General features: G+C 41.8%; 1 protein-coding gene across 1 annotated transcript in view; it reads right to left on the bottom strand.

The window, feature by feature from the left end:
* The window catches only part of SCUBE3 (signal peptide, CUB domain and EGF like domain containing 3), a 152,074-nt gene that overhangs the window by 68,865 nt on the left and 60,067 nt on the right, over positions 1 to 23,142 (bottom strand). Inside the window, exons 5-6 of the mRNA XM_063141508.1 lie at positions 8,200 to 8,325; positions 5,400 to 5,516 (exon numbers count right to left, since the gene is read on the bottom strand). Of these exons, the coding sequence (XP_062997578.1) occupies positions 5,400 to 5,516; positions 8,200 to 8,325 (243 nt within the window). The remainder of the gene's footprint in view (positions 1 to 5,399; positions 5,517 to 8,199; positions 8,326 to 23,142) is intronic.

Below are 23,142 nucleotides of genomic sequence, written 5' to 3'. Positions count from 1 at the left end.
CAAGAAGGGAAGAAGCGCTCAAAAGCACGGCATGCAAAAAAGTCTTAGAATTCCATTTGGGGGAAAAGGTAATCATTATTCCATACGAGCGAAGTTAAAGATGAGGCTTGGCCTATTCTCAGGATCACGCTTTTCGGCTGTACTCTTAAGCACATTACTTGGAAGTACAGCTGAAATCAGTGAGACTTATTTCCAAGTTTATTTGCTTAGAATCCAGGCGCCAGTACTTCTGGACCACAATTCTCCATATATAACATAAAAATAACAGAACCAAATGGATGATTTGGGAATACAAACTGTTTGAAAGATACTCAGCTACTGCTAGAACTGAGGGTACTGCTAGAATATGAATCTTAGTTTGGGTTGGGAGACAAGATTTGGAAAGTCTCTTGGTTGGATGAGAGTGACATCCCATGGGATGTTAAATCAAAGGGCCTTTCCAAAGCATCTAGCGATAGGGCCTAGATTGGCTTGACTATCATCCAGAAAGAAATTGCCATGTGAAAAATTTGTGCAGAGTACTTTCTGAGAAGCTCAGAAGATACATTCAAAGTCTAATATCTGAGCTGCTTTTAATTTGTTTTTGTTTTTTTTAAAAAAAATGCAGTCAGAACAGAAAAAAAGTACAGTAATTTGTGACTTGATCACTTCCTACATGGAATTTCTTAAAATTAATCTGTTCCCATGCTGCCTAAGCATCTGAAACCAGTAAATCTTCTATCTCTCTCTGATGTTCTAGTATTACCAAAAACAAAACAAAACACACAAATCAAATACTAGGGTTTTTCTTTTATTCTGACAATTGTTCTCAGGCTGAGACCTTACAATGCCAATTTGTTGGTTAGAACAGGCTGCTATGTTCTAATATTAACCTCACCAACCTTTCACAGGAAGATCAGAGGATAATAAAGACAACACAAGACGGCAGCTATCCTTTCTGCATGCATCCTTCATTCAAAACATTCGAAATTCTGTAATTCCCTTGTTCTAATTATGCATGACACAGCCCATATCTGGGAGCAAGCGAGGACATATAACCAAGTATTCATAGGTGTGCACTTAAATTAAAAGCAGATAATCAAACATTAATCTCATAAACTTTCAAACCATTTTTATTGATTGTCAAGTTTATATTCAATTTAATAAAATATATATTTTTAAAAAGATGTGCATATCTCTCTCTCTGCTAATACTGAAGTACTAATGTAAAGCCCATGTCGCCATGGGTGCTAGTAGTCCTGCCTCTTTCCCACTTCTTTGCCCTTCAGTACCCTCACCACAGAGGGCCTCATAAATAATGGAAATGTGGCTCACACATAGTGAATCCCTCCTCTGAAATTTGCATGCCACACCCCACACCCTTCTTTGTGCACTCTGATTGGCCGCTGCCAGCCCCTTCCACCTCCCTGCTGGCAGCAACAGCCTAACCACGCATCTGCGCCAGGGGCCTGCCTTCATGCCACACTGTTGGGCCGAGAAGGGCTGTCTGTCATCCCACAGGCAAAGGGGCTGCCCTGCCTGTTTGGCGCAGAGAAAATTAATTGCTATTAAAGCTCAAGCTTTGAACTTTTTGGACTTTCAAAAATTTCTTTACATCTACACTGCTAAAGCTTTAGTTCAAAACAAAAACAAACAAAATCGGTCTGGAAGATCTTAATTTATTTATTTATTTATTTATTACATTTTTATACCGCCCAATAGCCGAAGCTCTCTGGGCGGTTCACAAACACTACTGTATTCGTATATAAAATACTATTCGAGAGCAAAGCGGAGCAGCAGAGGCACCACCACATCCCAAGCTCTGTGAGCTTACCCATGCCAGGGCAGAAGATGGGGAGATTCTTTCCTTTCCTTTTTCACTGCACCAGCTCTGGGATGAAGTCACTGAGGAGCCCCTTGGGGATCCAAAGCTGCCAGCAGCCTGCCCTAATATTTATTTATTTATTGCATTTTTATACTGCCCAACAGCTGAAGCCCCATTTTGGAGCCTTCTCACAACTACTGCCAGCAGGAGCACAGCTGGCAGTAGTTTTCTAGCAACAGAGCTTTCTGAGGTTGGAAAAAGACCAGTTGGGTGGATGGAGCAGAGAGGAAGCTGGTGGAAGGTCATCTCTGCCCACTCTTAACCCCGTCTAATGAGCTAGCTTCAGGAGTTAGGATTGCACTCTTAGTTGTAAAATAACATATTGTACAAGCTCCAAGTTCCAAACATGAAGAATACTCAGCTAACTCTTGCAGGGTCTACTAATAGAAGCTGAAGCTATATTTGTTACACAACCCCAAAGGATTTCCAAACATATTGTTCACAACCCAGCATCCCTAGTATTAAGCAATCACATTTTTACTGGAGAACCAATAAAGTCCAAAAAGAAAAGAGCCAAAAAGGAGGAAAAAAACAAAATTCCCATCTGTATAGTCTACTTAGGGATTCCAGCCAGCAGGGAGGACAGCTCTGTACATACAGATTTGGCATTTCATTGCTCATTTATCCCATGGGTGCCCTCTCTGTGCAAGTAGAAATGACAGCATAAGATTCATACACTGCAGTTTTTAAAAGCTTAAGGTTGCAATCCTGTACCTACTTACCCAAGAATCAGTCCCAATGAACTCACTTGGGCTTATTTCTGAGTAAACATATATAGGACTGCACTGTAATAGCAACAGCAGGGTCGCCCAAATCTGATCAGGACCACAGCAGTGGGTGGGTAAACCTTTCCTCTCCATTCCCATGCTTTTCCTCTGCCAAAGCCGCTTTGTACCTGTATATTTACCCGCATGGGGCAAATATAGGGTGACCATATGAAAAGGAGGACAAGGCTCCTGTATCTTTAACAGTTGCATAGAAAAGGGAATTTCAGCAGGTGTCATTTGTATATATGGAGAACCTGGTGAAACCCTGTTTTCATCACAACAGTTAAAGCTGCAGGAGCTATACTAGAGTGACCATATTTAAAAGAGGGCAGGGTACCTGCAGCTTTAACTGTTGTGATGAAGAGGAAATTTCACCAGTTTCTCCATATTCTGAGATTTCCTTTTCAATACAACTGTTAAAGATTCAGGAGCTCTGTCCTCCTTTTCATATGGTCACCCTAGCAAATACCAGCTGGAGGGGAGGGGTTTTTTAATGAGAAAATTGCACTACAGTCTCAATTAGATTCTGCTGTTAAGTTGTTTTAAAAAGTGGGAGATCTGATCAGTTCTAGTTTGGTCCTCAGAGAGGGAGGAGGATGGAGTCTGTCCTTTGAACACTGAACTCCTTTGAACACTGAAGTCAGTGCTACCATCTCTATGGGCACATACACACTGGAACTTCCTGCACCTTCAGTTTGACATCTCATCAGGATGTTTGGGAAGCCTCAACTTTCACTGGGATTTGTAAAACAAGGTTCCACACAGACCGTATCACACTGCGATTCCTCAAGTCTGCTATGAACACTACCATGATAGATCTACGTATGCAAATCAACTTGGGCTTTGTGTTGATTGTGAAAATCAGACATATTCAGTCAGTGCATCCAAGTCCCAACAAACATCACAAACAAACATGTCCACCTCAGAATTGCAGGAGCAGTAGAAGAAGCAGACATGCACATGCACTACTGAATGCATATTTGATACATATATGTATTTTATGGTTCAAATAAATACATATAATAAATACATACAGTCAATACTGTTCTACATATTAATTTTTTACTTTTTTTCTTTGCATACTGTCACGCTTACTGGAATCAAAGGCCAAACATTAAGATAGAGACAACAGTTCTTTTACATGTGCATTAGAAAACAATCTCAAGTAACTTTTCGATAATTATTAGATTAAATGTTGTGTTTCTTGGCAGACTGACACTGAAGCAATCCAGTGGATTCTACTTTTCTATTTTCTCTTCCTTACCCCTCACTAGTATCGAATTTACATGTTAAATATATATTTTTGTCCAATTTGAAATGTCACTGAAATATTTCTGATCGGTTCTGAATCAACTGACTCATAATTAGGGATACCTGAGGATTTTGGTCAGACTAATGTGCAGACACTTCCCTGAATTTTGCACTAGAGCTTTTGGCTTTAAAATGTACCCAATTTTTATTTATTTATTTATTTATTTATTGCATTTTTATACCACCCAATAGCCGAAGCTCCCTGGGCGGTTCACAAAAACTAAAACCATTCAAATAAAAACTGATTAAAAACATACAATACATGATTAAAACATCTTTAAAACATCCTTAAAACATCCTAAAAACATTCTAAAATTTCACTGGATAGGCCTGCCAGAATAGATCAGTCTTTATTGCTTTTTTAAATTCTAAAAGACTGTCAAGTTGATAAATCTCCTCCGGCATTAAAATTGTGTTTTAACAATAAAAAGTGGATACAATGTGTATTTTATGATAAAATGCTTACTTTAATATATAATATGCATAAAATGCATATGATTTAAGTTCAACTTTGCAAGAAAAAGACCCAACTATGAAATTTAAAAGTAGCTCAACAATGGATTCAGTCACTGGAAGAAACTATAGCCAGCTCCTCCCAAAGTGTGTGTGCATGTGTCTTCCAAATAAAGACATCTGTCAGGGAAGCTTTGGGTATCAGGTGTCTGCACAACTGACGCAAATCCAATATGGTTGCAACCTCAAAGTTGTTCATCCATTTGTGTTTGTTTGTAAATATCTATATAAGCCATGTACTACCCCCAATTCGTAGGGCATTCCTTCAATCACAAATATCCCCAGCTGATCTATGCTTCATAGCAGATCAATCAGCATATAGCATCTAGCTCACTTGGTACACATCCTTGGTCAGGAGCAACCTTTCATGCTCAATAACCTATCATTGTGGGAAACTACTGGTTTTTTTAAAAACAACAACAACAACCATATCCTTCAAGAGTAGTAGATTGTAAGCAATACAGAGCAGCTGGACATTTGGCTGCAATGCAGAATTATCCTACAATTTCATGATTCTATTTCCAACATGAGTGGTGGATGAAGTGTAGCAAGTAGCCTGCTCCATTATCCAAGGCAGGGCGGTCCCTGCAATGTAGAAGGGTGAAGCAACCTGTTTCAGGCAACACCAGTCACAGCTGGATCATTTACTTTATGCCTGGCACCTGGACATTTTTTTTAACTGTTAGATTTCCCCCCTTTGTGTTCTCTGCACAGTGACCTTGGGAGAGCTGAAGGCAATTAAATATTACATTGGTATAGTTATTTATCTTGACCCTAAGTTGTAATCAGTATTATAATGAGATTATAAAATACTAGCTCCCATAACTTATAAAAGCAGAAGCATTATACATAGAATGTTTTATAAGTATTCTGCTCTATTCCCCATCAGGAACACACACACACACACACTTTCAGCCAAGGCTGGAATTACAGATTTCACCTACCTATGCATGTCTTCCCATCAGAGTGTAGCACAAACTTCACATGGCAACCACACTTTGGCCCTTGATCTGTATCGTCACAGGTGTGCTGGCACCCTCCATTGCCATAATTGCAGGTCACTGTAAGAGGCAAAAGAACAGGCAGACAATGTGGCAGCTCCTAAACTTTATCATCACAAAGTCTTGACAGCTCAAATCCAGAAACTGGATTTGAGCTGTCAAGACAATCAAGATAAAAATAAATGGTTTAGGCACTCCATGATCATTCATCAAATCATCTGGAGGGTTATAGCAGGTTTAATCTGTTGCAGCAAAAACAATGAAAACTCTTGTAACACCTTAAAGCAGGAGTGGGCAACATGCAACAACACACCACATGCAACACACACACACCCATGGCCATTTTTGCACACACACCCTACCCCCGCTGGTGAATTTGCTGTGGTGGCAAGCAGAATTACACTTTTGGAAGTCTGTCGGGATGGGTTTTGGAATAGGCTTCTTCTTCAGGGGCACTCTTGTGCATCTAAATGCTGAAAACAATCTAAACCACCTTACAGAAATAATGCTCTTATTGCACAATCAAATGCAAGATGAGCAAAGGGTAACAGTGAGTTATGCATAAGCACTATTCAACTTATGAGTCTTAGAAACACTTAGTTCTACTCTCCTAAAAGAACCCTAACCCCACTCCATTTAAAAATGCCCTGGGTAAGTGTAACAAAATTAATCCAGACCCCACCCGGCAAACCTTCTCACAACCACCCTGGGCTTTCTTCTGGAAAGGCCACATAACAAAGGCCTGCCAGGCTGCAACAGACTCTGTATTTACATCTCTTTACCTTCCAGGATAACTCAGCATTATGCTAAATAGGCATGGCAGAAATCACCTGGAGGCTGCATCATCAAGTCCACCTCCGAGGCTATGGATTGATCAGTTTATTATTATTATTATTATTTATTTATATAGCACCATCAATGTACATGGTGCTGTACAGATAACACAGTAAATAGCAAGACCCTGCCGCATAGGCTTACAATCTAATAAGTTGTAGTAAACAATAAAGAGGGAAGGAGAATGCAAACAGGCACAGGGAAGCGCAAACAGGCACCGGGTAGGGAGAAGCCAACAGTATAGAGTCAGAACAAACTCAATATTTGAAGGCTATAGGGAAAAGAAAAGTTTTTAGCTGAGTTTTAAAAGCAGTGATTGAGTTGGTAGTTCTCAAGTGTTCTGGAAGAGCGTTCCAGGCGTAAGGGGCAGCAGAAGAAAAAGGACGAAGCCGAGTAAGGGAAGTGGAGGTCCTTGGGCAGGCGAGAAGCATGGCATCAGAGGAGCGGAGAGCCCGAGCGGGGCGATAGTGTGAGATGAGAGAGGAGAGATAGGCAGGAGCTAGACCGTGAAGAGCTTTGAAGGTCAGCAGGAGAAGTTTATATTGGATTCTGGAGTGAATTGGAAGCCAATGAAGAGATTTCAGAAGTGGAGTGACCTGGTCAGAGCGGCGGGCCAAGAAGATGATCTTAGCGGCAGAGTGGTGGACAGAGACCAGCGGACTGATGCGAGACGAGGGAAGGCCAGAGAGAAGAAGGTTGCAGTAGTCCAACCGAGAGATAACCAGTTTGAATTTTCCATCATAGGAGTTGGCCAGCCCTCATAGAAATACTGTGATTGTGACAGGTAGTTGCTAAAGAGTGAAGGAAGAACTCTTCAATGCCCTGGAGACCCAAATGTGGGTCTCATCCTCCCCACACCTATAAACTGCTTTGGTGAGTTACTCTTAAAATAAGTAAGGTTTAGCCAGATGGTTTGGTATTTCGTTTTATTTCAAAAGCCTCTGACTGTTTCTGAACTTCCTTCCGTTTGGTTCTTTAATAAATATGTCCAGCAGTTTATCACACAAACTCCAGACTATTAGATGAATGGAAATGCTACACCAAAAGTTCCAATGATCTATCAGTGTTTGTGCATCACTTCCTGGTTCCTTTCATGGAAGTTTGAATCTCCTTAAAGAGGTGTGCTGCTGCGAGATTGATGTATACAGAAATCTAATACTATTTCTTTTCCTGGCCACTATCCCACACCTTCCGTTTATTTCTCTTTTCTTTTTTCTTTTCTTTCCCTTTCTTTTGAATAATGAATTTGCACCAATGCACATGCACACATGTTTAAACACCTTGGGCAGTATCCAACGTTATCACAAAACTAGTGCTAATGACATTGCTTTTATGTAAACCAATGCCTGCACAAGAGCATTAAACAAAGAAAAACAATGACGATTTGCCATCAAAATTCAGTGGTAAATCATTGCTTTTTTCTTTTGGCTAGCAAGCACTAATGAGACTGTACTAGCATTGGTTTGCACTAGCGCAACATCATTAGTGCTAACATCGTGACAGTGTTGGAAACTGCTCCATGCTAATTTCTTCTACTAATTTCTTTTAGTAGAAGCTAAACATGGCAACTTTACAATCTGGGCAACTTTACAATCTGGGAACGGCTAGCTTTAGGATCAGGTTTATGATCAGGGAATGTTCCACTTCTTTCATAGGAGCACTGTAACAAATATCCTGGGGCATGATCAGATATATGGACACATAGGTACAACTGTGCAAATTAAGATTTACTTTTTAATGAAAAAAACAGAGCCTGCAATTTTTGCAGATCAGATCTTAAGTCATATGATATAATAGCGGATTTGCATGTTTCTTGCCTCTTCCAGGAAATAGCACGCCTCCATTCAAAATCCACCAAATGCAACTTGTCTATGGGCAATCCTCACAGGGTCCCCAGGCAATTACTTACACTTGCAGTCTCGCTGATTCTTAGTGAGCTCAAAGCCAGGCCGGCATTCGCAGGCAATGCCGCCCTTTGGGGTCTCGCGGCAGATGTGGGCACAACCATGGTTCTTGTTCATGCAGTTCATTCCTTCTAAAAGAGAAAAGAAGCAACATAAAAGCTACCCATAAGGCATCACAGAAAGCAAAGAAGAGCTCTGTGAAAAGGCAATGCACTGATAGTAATGTCTGGAGCTTTCACGCGCCAGAGCGTTAGGTAGAAGCAGAGGAGGTGTTCTGCAAAAAGGCAAGTATCTTTTCCTATTCTCTGCATGGTCAGCAGTTCATACTGCACAGGCCCCACACTAATCCCAGGCAGCAGTCTCTGGCAGCAGCCAAGTGGGCACGACTGTCTGAAGCTCCCCAGCATGAATAGCCTGCAAGGATTGGATCTACTGAAACAATGCACCCAATCTCCTTCATATGAGTTGTCTGGATGTTTCGCAGTTAAGTGTAAGGAAGCCTTGGCTAAAGGGATTGGCCAGGCAGCCTCTTGGCATCTCTCTCTGCAACCCTGGTTAGCAACTGAAGTTTGTGGGGAAAGTATACTAATAGTACAATCCTATTAATCTCTACTCAGAAGTAAGTCTCACTGAGTTCAATGGGACTTTGTCCCAGGAATGTATGTATAGGATTGCAGCAATAGTGAACCAAGAAGACTGTAGTATAGACAAATACACTCTAAACACACTCCTGTGTTAGAACTAGAAGGCCTACAACTGGTTTCAATTGCAACCTAGGCCAAAATTCATTAAAAGTAGACCAATTAAAATTATACAATGCACACAATAAAGTAAAAATAATAATAATAACAAAAAACATAGTAAAATGTCCTTCTAACTTAAAAATTAGACATAGCAAGTGAAGAAGACAAAGTGCCCTAAGACCAACTCATTCCATCTAGAAAAGGAAGGTTTCTGGGCACACACCCTGCCCTAAAGGTTTGCAGGGACAGACTCAGGTGCACTTTCTTTAGGTAAGAGGTACCACAAGATCATATTGTTCACACCAGCCTTAGAGGTATGTTGGATTGCAACTCCCAAAATTCCGAGCCAGCACAGCTAAGGCTGCTTCACACCTTTCGAAATTAAAATCATGGAGGCATCACATGTGTTACAGAACCAATTACCCTTACCACCGCGTTCCCTGGCATTTCACTCCATTGCCACCATTCCACTGTTCCCAAAATCTCACTGCCCAACCTTTCCCATTATGCATCCCCCACCAAAAGAGCGAACTTTCTCTTCAATTCAATCCTTCCGGTCATCATTTCTATTACCCAGCCCCTTCTCTTCATCCTACCAGAAGTCCAGTGCCCTACTATCTGTCTCATTCCACATCCCCATCTCAGTTCTGCATTGATGCAGCAGGCAGCCAACTCAAGGCCCCACTGCTGTTTCCCTGAGAGGAGGTCAAAAGTCTCTCAGGCTCTCTGTGCTGTAAATCTGCCAGAGGCAGCATTAGCTACAGACACTGCTGTCTGGCCCATCCAAGATGCAAACAAAACAGGGTGCTGCTGACTCACGCCCCTGGATTGTTTGTGCTTTGCTCTGGCACGAAGGACGCAGAGTCCTGGGCCTTAGCATCCATCTCTCCATGTGGGCCACCCACCACAAGCAGCGATCCCAGCCAGGAGGGCCAAGCCCCCTGCGTCATGACCTGGGAGGGCTGAAGCACACTGGGAGCCAAAGGGGGAGCATCAGTGAGTAACCCAGACCTACCACAGCATATTGAACCCAAACTCAGTCTCTAAGGCTACAGTCCCAATGAACATGGTTTTTGTTCCACAGCAAACATGCATAGGCAGTTAGACTATCTGGAGATACTTCTGAGAAAATGGTGTATCCCAAATAAATGGTATGGAAGAACAAAGTGCCAAGCATTTGAAGCTTCCCGGCAACTCAGAAATGAGGAATAGGGAGCCAGCAGACTCCAACAGTAGCCTTTCATTCACTGGAATCTGCAGCTACTGAATCAGATTATAGCAAAAGATGGAGGTAGTGGAAATGTCATGTAAAACAAGAACCCATAGAATCTCAAGATGAGACATTACAAGGTAGTAAAAATATACTATTCCTGTTGATCCAGGTAATAAATTGACATGATAGCAAAAGACAATACTTAGTAAGCCAAGGAACACAAGTGTCAGTTGTATATCCCTACAGCTGTGGTGTTGTATTTATCCCATGGTCCCATGGTTTTTTTTTTGGTAACCTGTCTGTTGAGTGCCAGGAATTAGATTCAGAAGCAGCCAAAAGACTGGTGACAAACAGCGCAGGCTCAATAAAATTACACGACTCAGCCTAGTAACTAACAGAAGGCTATCACTTGCTGATATTGGAGTACCACTGCTTCTGTATTTTATAGTATACTCCAGTACATGGAAAGTCAGGCTGATGCCTCTATATGCCCAGCTTGCCAGTACTAGAGGCTATGTGGAAATACTTTCCCCCTTGAATTCTAGCTTAGTCCTAGCCCCCACGGTTTTCATAAGTAAGCTTCTGTTTGAAACTTGTTTAGACTGACAGTTTCCTACATTCTAAACTGATTGCTTTGATGTCCACATGTAGCCATATTTCTCCTAGAGCAGGCAAGAAGCTTTTGCATAAACTGGAAAGTTAGACTGCAAATAGTGACAATCACAGAATGCAGTATGGATCTCCCTCTTCGCACAATTTTTAGGAACGTACTGCAAATAAATAAAAACACCCAGACTCAAGCCATTTGTGGAGCAACAAGGGTCAGCCACATCATACAACAGGGCCAGTATGGGCAATGTCAATGCAATATTTGCTGATAATATGTAACACTTGAGAGTCCCAAGACAGACAGATACCTGTATAGCTTGGAAGACACCATGTTGCACTGCCCAAGTGCACTCTGAGAGAGAGAGAAGGTATGGGAAGGAGGAGGTTATGGCTGCAATTATAGTCTCTCTCTCTCTCTCTCTCTCTCTCTCTCTCTCTCTCTCACACACACACACACACACACACACACACACAGAGAGAGAGAGAGAGAGAGAGAGAGAGAGAGAGAGAGAGAGAGAGAGAGAGAGAGAGAGCAGTGTTTACTGCAGGGGTGGGGAATGTGTTTCACCCCAAGGGCTGGATTCCCACCTAGAAAACCTCGGGGGGGGGGGGACATATCAGAAGTGGCCATTGCCAGGGCCCAAAATGGGCATGGCCACTCCATCTCTCAATCACCCTCCCCCCATACACTCATACTCATTCTCTCATTTTGTCTCACTCATGCACACACTCTCATTCCTCTCCTTGAGTCCACCCTACCACCCTACCACTCAGCACTTAGGCTTTAAAAGACAAGGAGAGTGAAGCCAGCAGTTGACACATGTGGCCTAGAAAACCAAAAGTGCATTTTATGAGTTCAGTCCTACAAATATGCCAAAAACATGGTCCATGAAATATTCATTGTTCAGAATCAGCTAAAGAAAAATAAGCAGAGATAAATGACTTCTGGGGAAATGGCCTTTATTATCTCAGATGCTTCTCTGTCCCAACCTGGCTTGTTCCCAACACCTCACCTTCATTCACACACTTGTAGTACTTTCTTCCCATTTTATGTTGCAATGCTGTGACATTGCTGGATGTTTTTTCCCCCTCCTTCTTGACTTCCCTGGCTGCATCTGAACTGGAAAGCCAAGGATCTGATGGATGACGCCCACAGCTTTGCTACCCTACTCTCATGAGAGACAAGGAAAGGTCACTTATAACTTCAGCTGTAAAAGCTGGGTTCTGTGGGCACTGAATAGAGCATTGAAAAGTTTTTATATAGCGTTTAACAAAATCCACAGGCAGACAGGGGAATGGAGACAGCTAGTGTGGTCACACACAGCTTGATTCCAGTAAGAGATTGCATGCTGAATGCTCAGGCCCATTCCTCTCAGCGGCATCTCATGTTAAGCACAAGTATCCGGTGAGCAGCTGCTGATCCGCTCCCTCTGGGGAAGACCACATCGGAAGCCTAGGGTTTCTCCTGCCGTTTTACAGCGTGGAGAGGGGAACGAAAGCAACCGCAACAGCCGTCTGACTATTTTACAGTCCATCCAGGGTGCAATCTCAAGCTTGTTTGGAGAGGCTGTCAGTGCAGTGCCAAAACTGAACTGAAAGACTACTTGACTTCAGAGCAGATCTTGGTGCTGAATGGGCCCGCTACAAAAACACTGAAGGGTCCTGTTGGAATTGCACTTCAAGGGAGGGGGGAGGAAACTTAAAAAAAAAAAAAACCCTTTGGTGAACAAGATACATTTAGTGGGAATGGAGAGATGTTCATAATCTGAGGTCTCTTCAGCCGAAAAGCTATTCAGGGAGATCAGATGTGCTGAATTCAACTACTGAGCCTTTAATACTCCAGTTTCTCCATACCTTGAAGACATGAGAAGCTTAGCTGAGAAAAGCCTTGGATGTACTGTGAGGGGGGGGGGGGAAGCAGTTTGCAACAATGCCATCTGAAAATGCCTTGGCTCTTTAATTTTTCTGATTTATATTCTTATCACAAAATATATCTTCTTACCTGTGTGCTGGAATGGTGTTCTATCCCTTCTTCATAAGCATGCCCATGGGTAACCTAGAAATCCGCTCATATTTCACCTCTCCCCAATGGACAACATTGGATTCTCCTCACACAAATGTGAGAGGAGTCATTCCACCCCCAATCCTGACATGCAAAGAGGTATGGCATATGGTGGCCCATAAGTTTATCCTGATCTATGAATCCCAGGGAAACCTTTTATCTGGAGGCAATTGTGGAAAAGGGAATCATCAGACTTGATCAGTGGCTAGGTACAAAATGATGAGTTCTTTAGATTTGCCAATTTGGGGGGCAATTGTTTGATTTCTAACACTGCCTACTGGCAATCTCAATCTCCAGTTAAAGCATAGTCTATCCCCCATATATGGTCTGATGCCTATGCCTCAGAGACCTCAAAGTTGTTGGAGACAAAGCTACCATAATAATGTACCAGTGTCTGTTGGCACAGCACAAGACAAGGTTGAGAAACACACACTTAGGGAAGGATGGAATGGGAGTGGGGTGTTAGCTACATCCAGGACAGTGGAAGCAGGTTGGGGGGGGGGGGGAAATCTAGCAATCAGAGATAAATGTTGGCACTGTGGCACAATGGTCCTCATAATGTGGGCATGTCCAGTAGTGGTGCTTTTTGGTTAGATGTCATTATTCAAATTAAATTTGTACTTGATGCATCATTAAAAATCAAGGATGTTCATGAACTCCTTAACTACAGGTTAACAGTGTAGAAACTCTCTGAAGGTAACAGGAAATGGATGTTATGGTCCTTTATGACAACCAAAAGGATGATTCTTCAAGACTGGAAGGAAATGTCCACCCCATTCATAGTTCACTGGATAGAAAGTCTTATGACTTTGACAATGTAAGAAAAAGCATACCATCACCAAGAGCTCCGTCCTAACAAGCATATGGACATTTCCTCTGCATATTTAGATTACAAGTGTAGTGGAAATTAAAGACAAAATAAGACATAGGTCGACATGATTGTATTTTTGATTTTTGATTTTTATTAGTTGTAGTACTTATGGGTTTTTTTCTGTTGATGTCTTTTGTTGTTAGTATTGTATGGATTCTATGTTGATATTTTTTAAAATTGAAAAAAATCTTTGAATAAAACATATTAATAAAAAAGGAAATTCCTTGGCTCACTTCCCCACACCCCCAATGGATTTACTTTTATAGGTAATAGCATTTTGCCCTTTCCTAAATTGGCTCAGAACCTCCATTCCAGAAGGAAAGGTCACAGTATGATGGCATATTGCCTGGTGCCAAAATGGAGCTCTGCTTTTAGTGATTCATCTTAACCATTCCGTGGAACTGTAAAAGCTGGATTTTCTTTCTAGAGTCCCAAACAATATAATCTTCAAAGAACACAGGGTGCCATGATATCCAGCATTCATTCTACAGAAGTTAACCTTATCAGGAGGTAGAATAATAGCATGAAAGCTATCCCAGGAGACACCCAAACTTTCAGAGAACAAGCCCCAAACCTTACCAATATCATACTGGTTTCCATGCTCTGGGTACCCAACAATATGCATGAAATGAGTTTCGGAAGAGCCTGTTTCAGTTTCTCAGGAGAAGTTTCTGATCAGCTTACATCACAAAAAAAACTGCTTTCACTTAAGGTCTTATTTGACCCCCTTCTCTTTCTGGCTGTCAGTCTCAATTAGAAAGCTGAGAACTGAAAAAAGGAAATACACTGACCATTTATGGCAAAAGGAGTGGTGTGATATCAGTGGGAGAAATGCATTCATGAATGATGGTGGAGACAGAAAAATCTGGTGTTCAGTTCTAAAGAATTTCATTCAATAGTCATATACGTACGATGAGTGCAAACTGTGGTTCAGCTTTGGCATTCAAAGCGAAGCAGTGGACCAAAGCAGAACTGCTTCCTGAGACAAACTGTTAAGCTGATGCTTTGCTCCTAGATTGAAACCTCCAGACCTCAGCCAGACTCTTAGGGAAATTGCCCAGACAAGAGCATATCTGGATGCAGGCAGGGGCCAGCAAAGATTTGGAGGCTTAAAGGCTGTAAAATAGGGGTGAGCAAACTTGTGGCCCTCCATATCTTTTAGCCTACAATTCCCAGAACCCCTCATCATTGGCTATGCTAGCTAGGGCTGATGGGAGTTGTAGGCCAAATCACCTGGAGGGTCACAAATTGCCCATCCCTGTTGTCAAAGGTAGTTCCATGAGACATCTATGTTGGATCCAAAAGAAGCAAGTTGGATCCAGATATCTGAAAGGGAGTGAAACAATAAACGTATTGCACCAGCAACCATAAAGAGAAGGTCTCAACCTTCCCTGTCCTGAATGCAACAAAGCCATAGTCTGCCAGGACTTAGTATCTGCTATGACAGACTATAGCACTATAAGGACAGAGCCCCAGACAGTCAGTTGAATTCTCCTTGTTTCATGGACAGGTTCATGGGCAACAACATTTCAGCAGTTAACAACAAGCTACAAGAAACAGTGGGTAATCATTATTTTTACAATGTTTAAGCATGCAGTTTTGAACATTAACTAAATGTTGTGAATGTTGAAACAGCAGAATTTGCAGAGACTATGGAGTCTTTATGGAGGCACTTTGGCACCGTGAGGTGCCTTGTGCCTGCACTTCCGTTCCTTCCCGACATCTGCATGGGAAGGAACGCAAGTGCAAACTTTTCCAGTCTTTAAAAGTAAAAAAAAAAAAAGGGGGGGAGGAGAGTAACAGGTCCATTCCTCCCCTTTTTGAATTTTATTATCTGTATCTCCACAGCTGTGCAGATATAGATAATAAACATAAAAAGAAAGGGGGGGAGGAATGGGCAGCCAGAGAGAAGACGCGAGGAGAGGGGGCAGGGATTTGGGGTGAACTATTATTTATTTATTTAAAACATTTATATCCCACCCTATATCATTAAGATCTCAGAACAGCGTACAGATAAAAGCATACAGTATAAAACAATAAATATGCACAGTTAAAAACAAATTAAACCTCTCCTCTCCTCCCTCTGGCTTCCCCTCCCCACACCATTTATTTTTATTTTTATTATCTGTATCTGTGCAGCTGCGAAGATACAGATAATAAAAATTTAAAAAAGGGGGGGAGGAACGCCCCCTTTCCTCTCCTCTCCTCCCTGCCCCCATTTGTGTGTTGTTGTTGTTTTACTTTTACAGGTGCAGGGTCGCTCATGGCAACCAATCAGGGGGTGCCATGGGCTCCGCTGCCAAAAAAGTCGGGGTAAGTGCTCGACTTTTTTGGAGTGAAGTTTCCAAGTTTTGTCCCCAGATGGCTTCGCAATGGCAGCTGCGTCATGTAGATGACATGCCACTACTGCAAAGACACCCTGGGGCAAACCGTTCATGTAGACATGCCCTATTAAACTTTTCAAGATAGGTAACTCTTAAGAAGGCTGTGAATAATTACAGTAGGAACTCACAATGCCAGAAAATCATGACAAATGAAAAAAAAATCCAGCTTTTATAAAGTAAGAAGCAGCTGTAACAAGAACAGGGGGTCAAAAAATGTGCCTGGGCTTAGTAGGCAATTATTCCGTTTAGCTATAACACAGGCCCACCTCCTCTCTTCCTCCTTTGGTCAACACTCCTGTCACATGTGCCTCCCTAGCTGCACTGCCCCTTGCTTGTGTTTTACCGTGGGTCGCACTTTGATAGGGCTGGATTTGGGCACAGTTTTTGTCAGTCAGCAGCAACAGAAGTGAAAAAGAAACACAACGGAAGCATCCTTTATTATCCCTACAATGCATTTATTTCAGCATCGGAATCCTCAGTACATGGATCTATTGGGCAGGGTGATCCTATAATGATACCACTACTTTGTCCACCATTACATCAGGACTAACACTGAAATAATGTATCCAGGATTCATAGCATTGAGCCACTCCCACAACATTCTTGGCAACTTTGTTGCCACCAACTCAGCACAATATTATTCACTGAGTCCCCCATGTGAAGTTCATGGTCATTTGCTTTGTTTGCCAATGTCTGTTGGTTATTCCTCCAGCAGAACTTGTTATCAATTTCCCCATCCACTTCAGACAAAACCACTGCTATCATACCAGCAGTAACTGGAAGGGAGGAGTTGGGCGAAGACACACACAAGTCATTGACTCTGTTCAGACAACACGCTAAGCCACAGTGGTTAAGTATTTTGAGCTATACATTATGGCTAAACGTGTTGTGTGAACCATGACCTGGCATGCCGTGTGAACCATTCCTAACCTTGGTGGCTACATAACTATGGTTTAAACATGCTCACTAACCATTTGTTGCAAAAGGGTTAGTGGACTAACCATAGTGTAGCAGCATGTTGTCTGAACAGGCTCACTGAGTTGTTGAGGCCATGCCCCAACAGAGACAAGATGTCTGTATAGAGTGTTGTGGAACCACATTTCTGTTAAGTGTCCCATTGTGACATCTGAGGTGAGTGGATATCCATCAGCTAAGTATCATGAGAACAGAGTCTCAGCTGAAACAGACACAACTATTACAGAACAGAATCAATTGCAGAGTAAGTTCAACGGTAACATCACAGAAGAATGGGAGTAGTCACCCTTTTGTTTTTGAAAGGTCTCTGTGTCTTTGAAAGTGGAATAACAGAGGAGTAAAAGATTCAACTTTATTATCACTGCACCTGTTACATTATTGCAAGCATTATTCAAAAGCACAGGAGCCCTGCAAGGACAAAGAAGTGGCAACCCAAAGAAATGGCAACCCAGCATAGGAACAACTGGCTTCTTGCTGATCATCGCTGCTTCTGTGCAGATCTTGCTTCTAGTCTGCATTGCATTGGGAACATCCTTGCCATTGTGCCTTTTGGAAGGTAACCTGGCTGCCTGTGGAGATACAACACAAATATGGAGAAAGCAATACATAACGGGTAGCACCTATAACAGACAGTGCATGTGGTGGGGTGCTTAAAAAAGGATTGACTGAGGAAGAGTACCACCACCCTGTTGCTGTTTGGTTCCCATTGTGTGTGCACTCACCTGGTAGACTCCACTGGATAATGTTCCTCTATTCAGTGCAGGGAGTTGCACTAAAACACTTGCCTCCAGCTATTGTTTTATTCCACTGCCATATGCATTGACTCAGCTCTGATCCTGCAAGGAAGAAGAATTTGGCCAGCGCTAGCAATATGTGTTCAGCAACAAAACTGGCTGTGCTCCCATTGTTTTGCCCAGTGCGTATTGAGAGTTCATTTGGGGTTGGGGGCTTGTATCCAAGAGGGGTCCCCTTGGTATAAAATGCATACTTACACTGCATCTTTTTTATGGGAGTGTCATGTGTTCGAGGCAGAGGGGTACCTCAAATCCCATGTCCTCTATCTCTCACAGACACAATAAGATGGAAAAACAGGTTTGGAGATTCACAAACTATGCTTTATTGCCTCTCATTTAATAGCACCAGAGAATTTTTTTCTTTTCTTACACAATTCAAGAGTTAGATATTGCTTCTCCCCACTTTATGGAACAGATCTTCCCCATTCTAGATAAAGAAGGATTTCTTACATCTATCTGTCTCAACAAGGAATTATGACTAATAGTCCTTTTCTGTGGTTTCTGGCTTATACTTTACCACTGCAGAACAAGGAAGTCATGGCACACCTGTAACCACACCCACAGTAGAGGCTAGTATTTTTTAACGTGCCACCTATTTTTATTTATTTATTTACAATATTTACCACTCCCCATTCAAAACTTTGGAGCGGTATACAAGATAAAATACAATAAAATCAGAATAAAACACCTTAAAATAGATTTTTAAAAGAAGCAAAATGACAGGTGAACCTTGAACCATGGCTGGTCATTTAGGAAAGGCTTCTTGGAATAATGACGTTTTCAGGAGGCGCCGAAAGGAATACAAAGTTGGCACCTGCCTGACCTCCAGAGGCAGGGAATTCCATAGGAAGGGGGCAGGGAATCTACCTAGGGAATCTACTGTCCAACAGATACACATGTTCAGGTTTGTTTATTGTCTGCCTAACCTGGCTGCTTGATTATATCTGTCTTTGCTGTTCCTCCTCTTTCCCTATAAATAGCAAGATCTCCTTGGTCATTCTTGCACACTGTGTTTCCCTTTTCGCTGACTGACTGTGTCAGTCAGTCCCTTTCCCCATTTCTAGCTGTCTCTTCCAACCTCTCCTCTCTCTCCCTCTCTCTCCCCCCTATTCAATCTTTCTTCCAATTTTGCTCTTCAGTTACTGACTCTCCTTCCTATTCCCTATCATGTCCTCTAAGCTGTTCTCCTTTTGCCTTCCATTCCCCACCTTGTTCATGCTCTAGCTCTTGCTTGGACTACATTTCTCTTTCCCATTCACTTCCTGCCTTTGCTGTCCTGTCTCAGCTCACCATATTTTCAGTGCTCTGCATGCCGTGGGGTGCTTGAAGTGAAGAATGGAAGATGTTCAGGAGCCATACATTGTAGTGTAGGCTTCCCCTCCCAGATACCCACTCTACTTACCTATATTGGGTGACTTGTCCTTGCAGGTGCAACAGTGGAGTTTAGGTTTCTGGCGGGCATTTGTGTCTTGAGTCCTGAGGCAGAGAACCCTGAAGGAATCTGAGAACACAAGTGTCATCCATCTGCCCTATCTACTTCATTGTTAACCTTGGCTGTCCATTATTTGTTCAAAGAGTCCTTTTGCTAAAGTTCCTGTTTGAGTATTCATATGTCTGTTGATGTCTAGGCAGAAAGACGTAACATCATCCTGTGCATCTTGGTATGTGTGCTGTGTTCTCTAGCTGGGGATTGTACAGTTCTGATGTTGTGTCAGGATAGGCTACAGAAAAGGTGGGGAACCTCCAGCCCACGGGGTTGATGAAGCTCACCAAGCCTCCCCAACTGGTCTGTGGAGGCTCCAGCCAAGACCCTGCTGTAGAATTAGTTGATATCATATCCACCAATGTGGCCTTGGAGCAAAGTGAAGGAGAGGTTGTGGTCTGGGTCCTTGAGATGCCTTTAATTGCAAGGTAAATTGCTGCTAGCTGTGCCTTGCACTCTTTTACTAAGATCAGAGCTACCTTAGGGGGAAGAGTAGATTCTGGGCACGGGTGCGTGGACCAGCCAGACTGCCTCCTGAGTGAAACTCAGCCAGTCTTCCCATTCCCATCCGCTGCTTTTCTCTTTGCTCCCTCAGTTTTCGGGAGAAGAACAGTAGAACAAAACCAAGCTTGTCTGCATAATGTGTCAAAACCTATCATAGCTCTTGAGTCACAATCTGCCATGTGACATGATTTATTGATCTGCATGGGTCCCTGCCTGTAGACTCACGTGAGACAAAAGCATTGTACTTGCTGGGCATAAGACTGAAAGGAGGCAAAAGAGTAATAGTAAAACATTTTCAATTATTAATCTAACAATTAAAAACAATTTAAAAAAACAACAAATAGAATACCAAGGAAGAAAAGAGAAAAAAGATGATTAAAAAATAATAATTTCTTAAAGCTGGACAAAGAGAAGGACAGCTGAATATCAAAGGGAGAGTTCTGTGTATAAAGGGCTGTGAGAGAGAAACCATCTATGTAGATGGGAAATAGCAAAAGGGCATGGAAATTTAATGAGAAGGTAAGTATTTGATAAATGGAGAGATTGAAGAGTATAGAGAAACCAATGAGGATAGATAAGAAGAGAGTTAAAGGTTAGAAGAAATTTAATTTTAATATTAAACAATAAAGGGAGAAAAATGAGATTGTAAATAACAGTTATAGTAGATCCAGTAGATAAGAACATGAAAAGTGTGCTGAATCTGACCAAAGGTCCATCTAGGCCAGCATTCTGTTCACAGTGTGGCAAACTGTGGGAAAACCACAAGTAGGACATGAGTGCAATAGCACCTTCTTCCCATTCATGTTCCCCAGCTACTGGAGGTAGCATGTAAGTATCAGAACTAGTAGTCATTGATAGCCTTCTCCTCCATGAGATAGTCTAATTCCCTTTAAAGCCTTCCAAACTGGTGACCATGATTACATCTCATGGTAGTGAATTCCATAGTTTAACTACGCATTTTGTGAAGAAGTACTTCCTTTTAACTGTCCTGAATCCCCCACCAATCAGCTTTATGGGATGATCCCCGGGTTCTGGTTTTATGAGAGGTAGGAAAATGTCTCCCTATCCACTTTCTTCATACCATGCAGAATTGTGTACACCTCTATCATGTCTCCCTTCACTCACTTTTCTGTAAGCTAAACAGTCCCAGATGTTGTAACCTTTCCTCAAAGGGGAATTACTCCAGCCTTTTGATCATTTCAGTTGCCCCTTTTGCCCTTTTCCAACTCTATAGTATCCTATTTTTGATGCAGTGACCAGAGCTGTACACAGCCTTCCAAATGTGGTTGCAACATAATTTGTAAAATGGCATTGTGGTCTTGGCAGTTTTATTTTCTGTTCCTTTCCTACTTATGCCCAACATGGAATTTCTATAATGGCAGCCACACACTGGCTCATCATTTTCATGGAGTTATCAGTCACCACCACCTCAGTTCCCATGAATATACCTGAAGTTGGGATTTTTTTGCCATAATGTGCATCACTTTATACATGCTTACATTGAGCTACATTTGCCATTTTGGTGCTGATAACGAAGAGAGAAAGAGAAGGTGAAAATGAGGGAAGAAAATAAACAGTATCGGACTTTAGCAAATTGTGTTTGAGATGATAATCTGACATCTAAGCAGAAACAACTGTAAGACAATTGAAAATATTCGTAAGTAGAGAGAGAAAGAATGAGGAGCTGGAGTTCATCGGGATACCATCAGCGATGCTGCAGGCCAAAGGAGAGTAGCAGTGCCAAGAGGAAAAATATAAAGAATAAAAAGAAGGGGGCAAAGAACTGAGCCCCAAGATTCCCCAACAGAAAGAGGAAACTGAGAAGAAAGAATCATTGTCAAAAATGTTTGTGGGATAGGAGTGAAACCAAGAAAAAGACAGTACCACCAAATCCCAAAGAACATGGAGAACTAAGAAGAGAAAGTGATAAACTGTAGCACATAGATGACTTTACACAAGAGCACTCAAAAGAATTTAAAGCACGAAAACTAAACAAGGCACTTGAAATAGATAATTCACCTAGTTTGGAGCTGAAAGACGGTTACAGTCAGGAGCATGTGAAAACCACAGGACGATGGAGTCAGGCTGAAATACATTTAAGACTGGACCATTTAAGAGTGGAACAGGTTTTAGAACATGAAGCAAAAAGACCACTATCCAGATGGCTTGTTCAGAGCAGACCTTCAAGTCCTCGATGGGTGAGGAAAGATTAGACTTGCCCACAAGAGTGGGACTTATTTCTTTTAAAAACACTTAAGATTGCAGCCTAAGAGTCACCTTACATGACAGCAACAAAAGCCATGATTCTTCCAATATAGGCATAGGTCACAGAGAGCCACAGACAAACATAAGCAACCCTAAGTATGTATTTCATCAAACAATATGTCTTTAACCGCTATGTACAGGTACATACTAAAAACCTAATAAATGAAAATGCATATGTCCATTAAGTCAATGACCACTACAAATCTTTAGTCATTAAATCTATAACCTATAATAATGTCATCTCTTTTTATCGTATCCTATAAATAAGATTCTCATCCTTCCAGATAGATATTTTTTCTCAAGGACAATTTCTTTTACTGAGGCCCTCTACAGTGCTCTTAATGAATGGAAATTCCTTTCTTTTTTCACTGCTTCACCACCACTCCTGAAGATCAGTGTTTGCTTCTTATTGACCACTACCTTGGGGCCTTGCTGGCTAGTACTCAGGAGATAACAATTATGCTCGAAGGGACGCACAAGTACAATTAAGATTAGATTGTATTAACAAATACATATACGTGAAATTAGCTCGCCATACAAAGTAAGGCTGGTGCAAAACAGAAGAGAGTTGTCAATGGTTAGCAAGGAAGTCAAGGTAACTGGAAAACAGAAGGATCTCTCTAAAAATCAGTAAGTATAAATCAGATCTGGGAATGGAAAGCAGGAGATCATAGATCAATCAATTCAAACTACTTTGAATTGTACCAGGACCAGGTGCATGGCTGGATCTCAGCTGGGAACTCAAAAGAACAAAGTTACCACAATAAACTCTTAGAGCCAGAGAGAAAGAGAGAGAGAGGGAGAGAGAGAGAGGATTGGGGGAAGGGAGAACAAAATCAAACTGGATATTGTGCCAACTGCAGACTGCAAATTTAGTAGTGAAAACAGGAACTCTTTATTTCTTGGCTTTGGGGTTTTTTCTTAGAGGTTATTTCAAGCAACAGAAACAAATAGTAATGATGAGATGGTAAAACCAAGAAGGCACAAGAAACAACAAGAAAAGGCGAGTCCTGTGGGTTGTTGTAAGATTTTATTTTCCTACTAT

Source organism: Elgaria multicarinata, chromosome 1 (assembly GCF_023053635.1).
Source record: "Elgaria multicarinata webbii isolate HBS135686 ecotype San Diego chromosome 1, rElgMul1.1.pri, whole genome shotgun sequence".
NCBI classification, from domain to species: domain Eukaryota; kingdom Metazoa; phylum Chordata; class Lepidosauria; order Squamata; family Anguidae; genus Elgaria; species Elgaria multicarinata.
The sequence above is the reverse complement of the archived record's forward strand: the minus strand, read 5'-3'. Positions and strand labels throughout refer to the sequence as shown.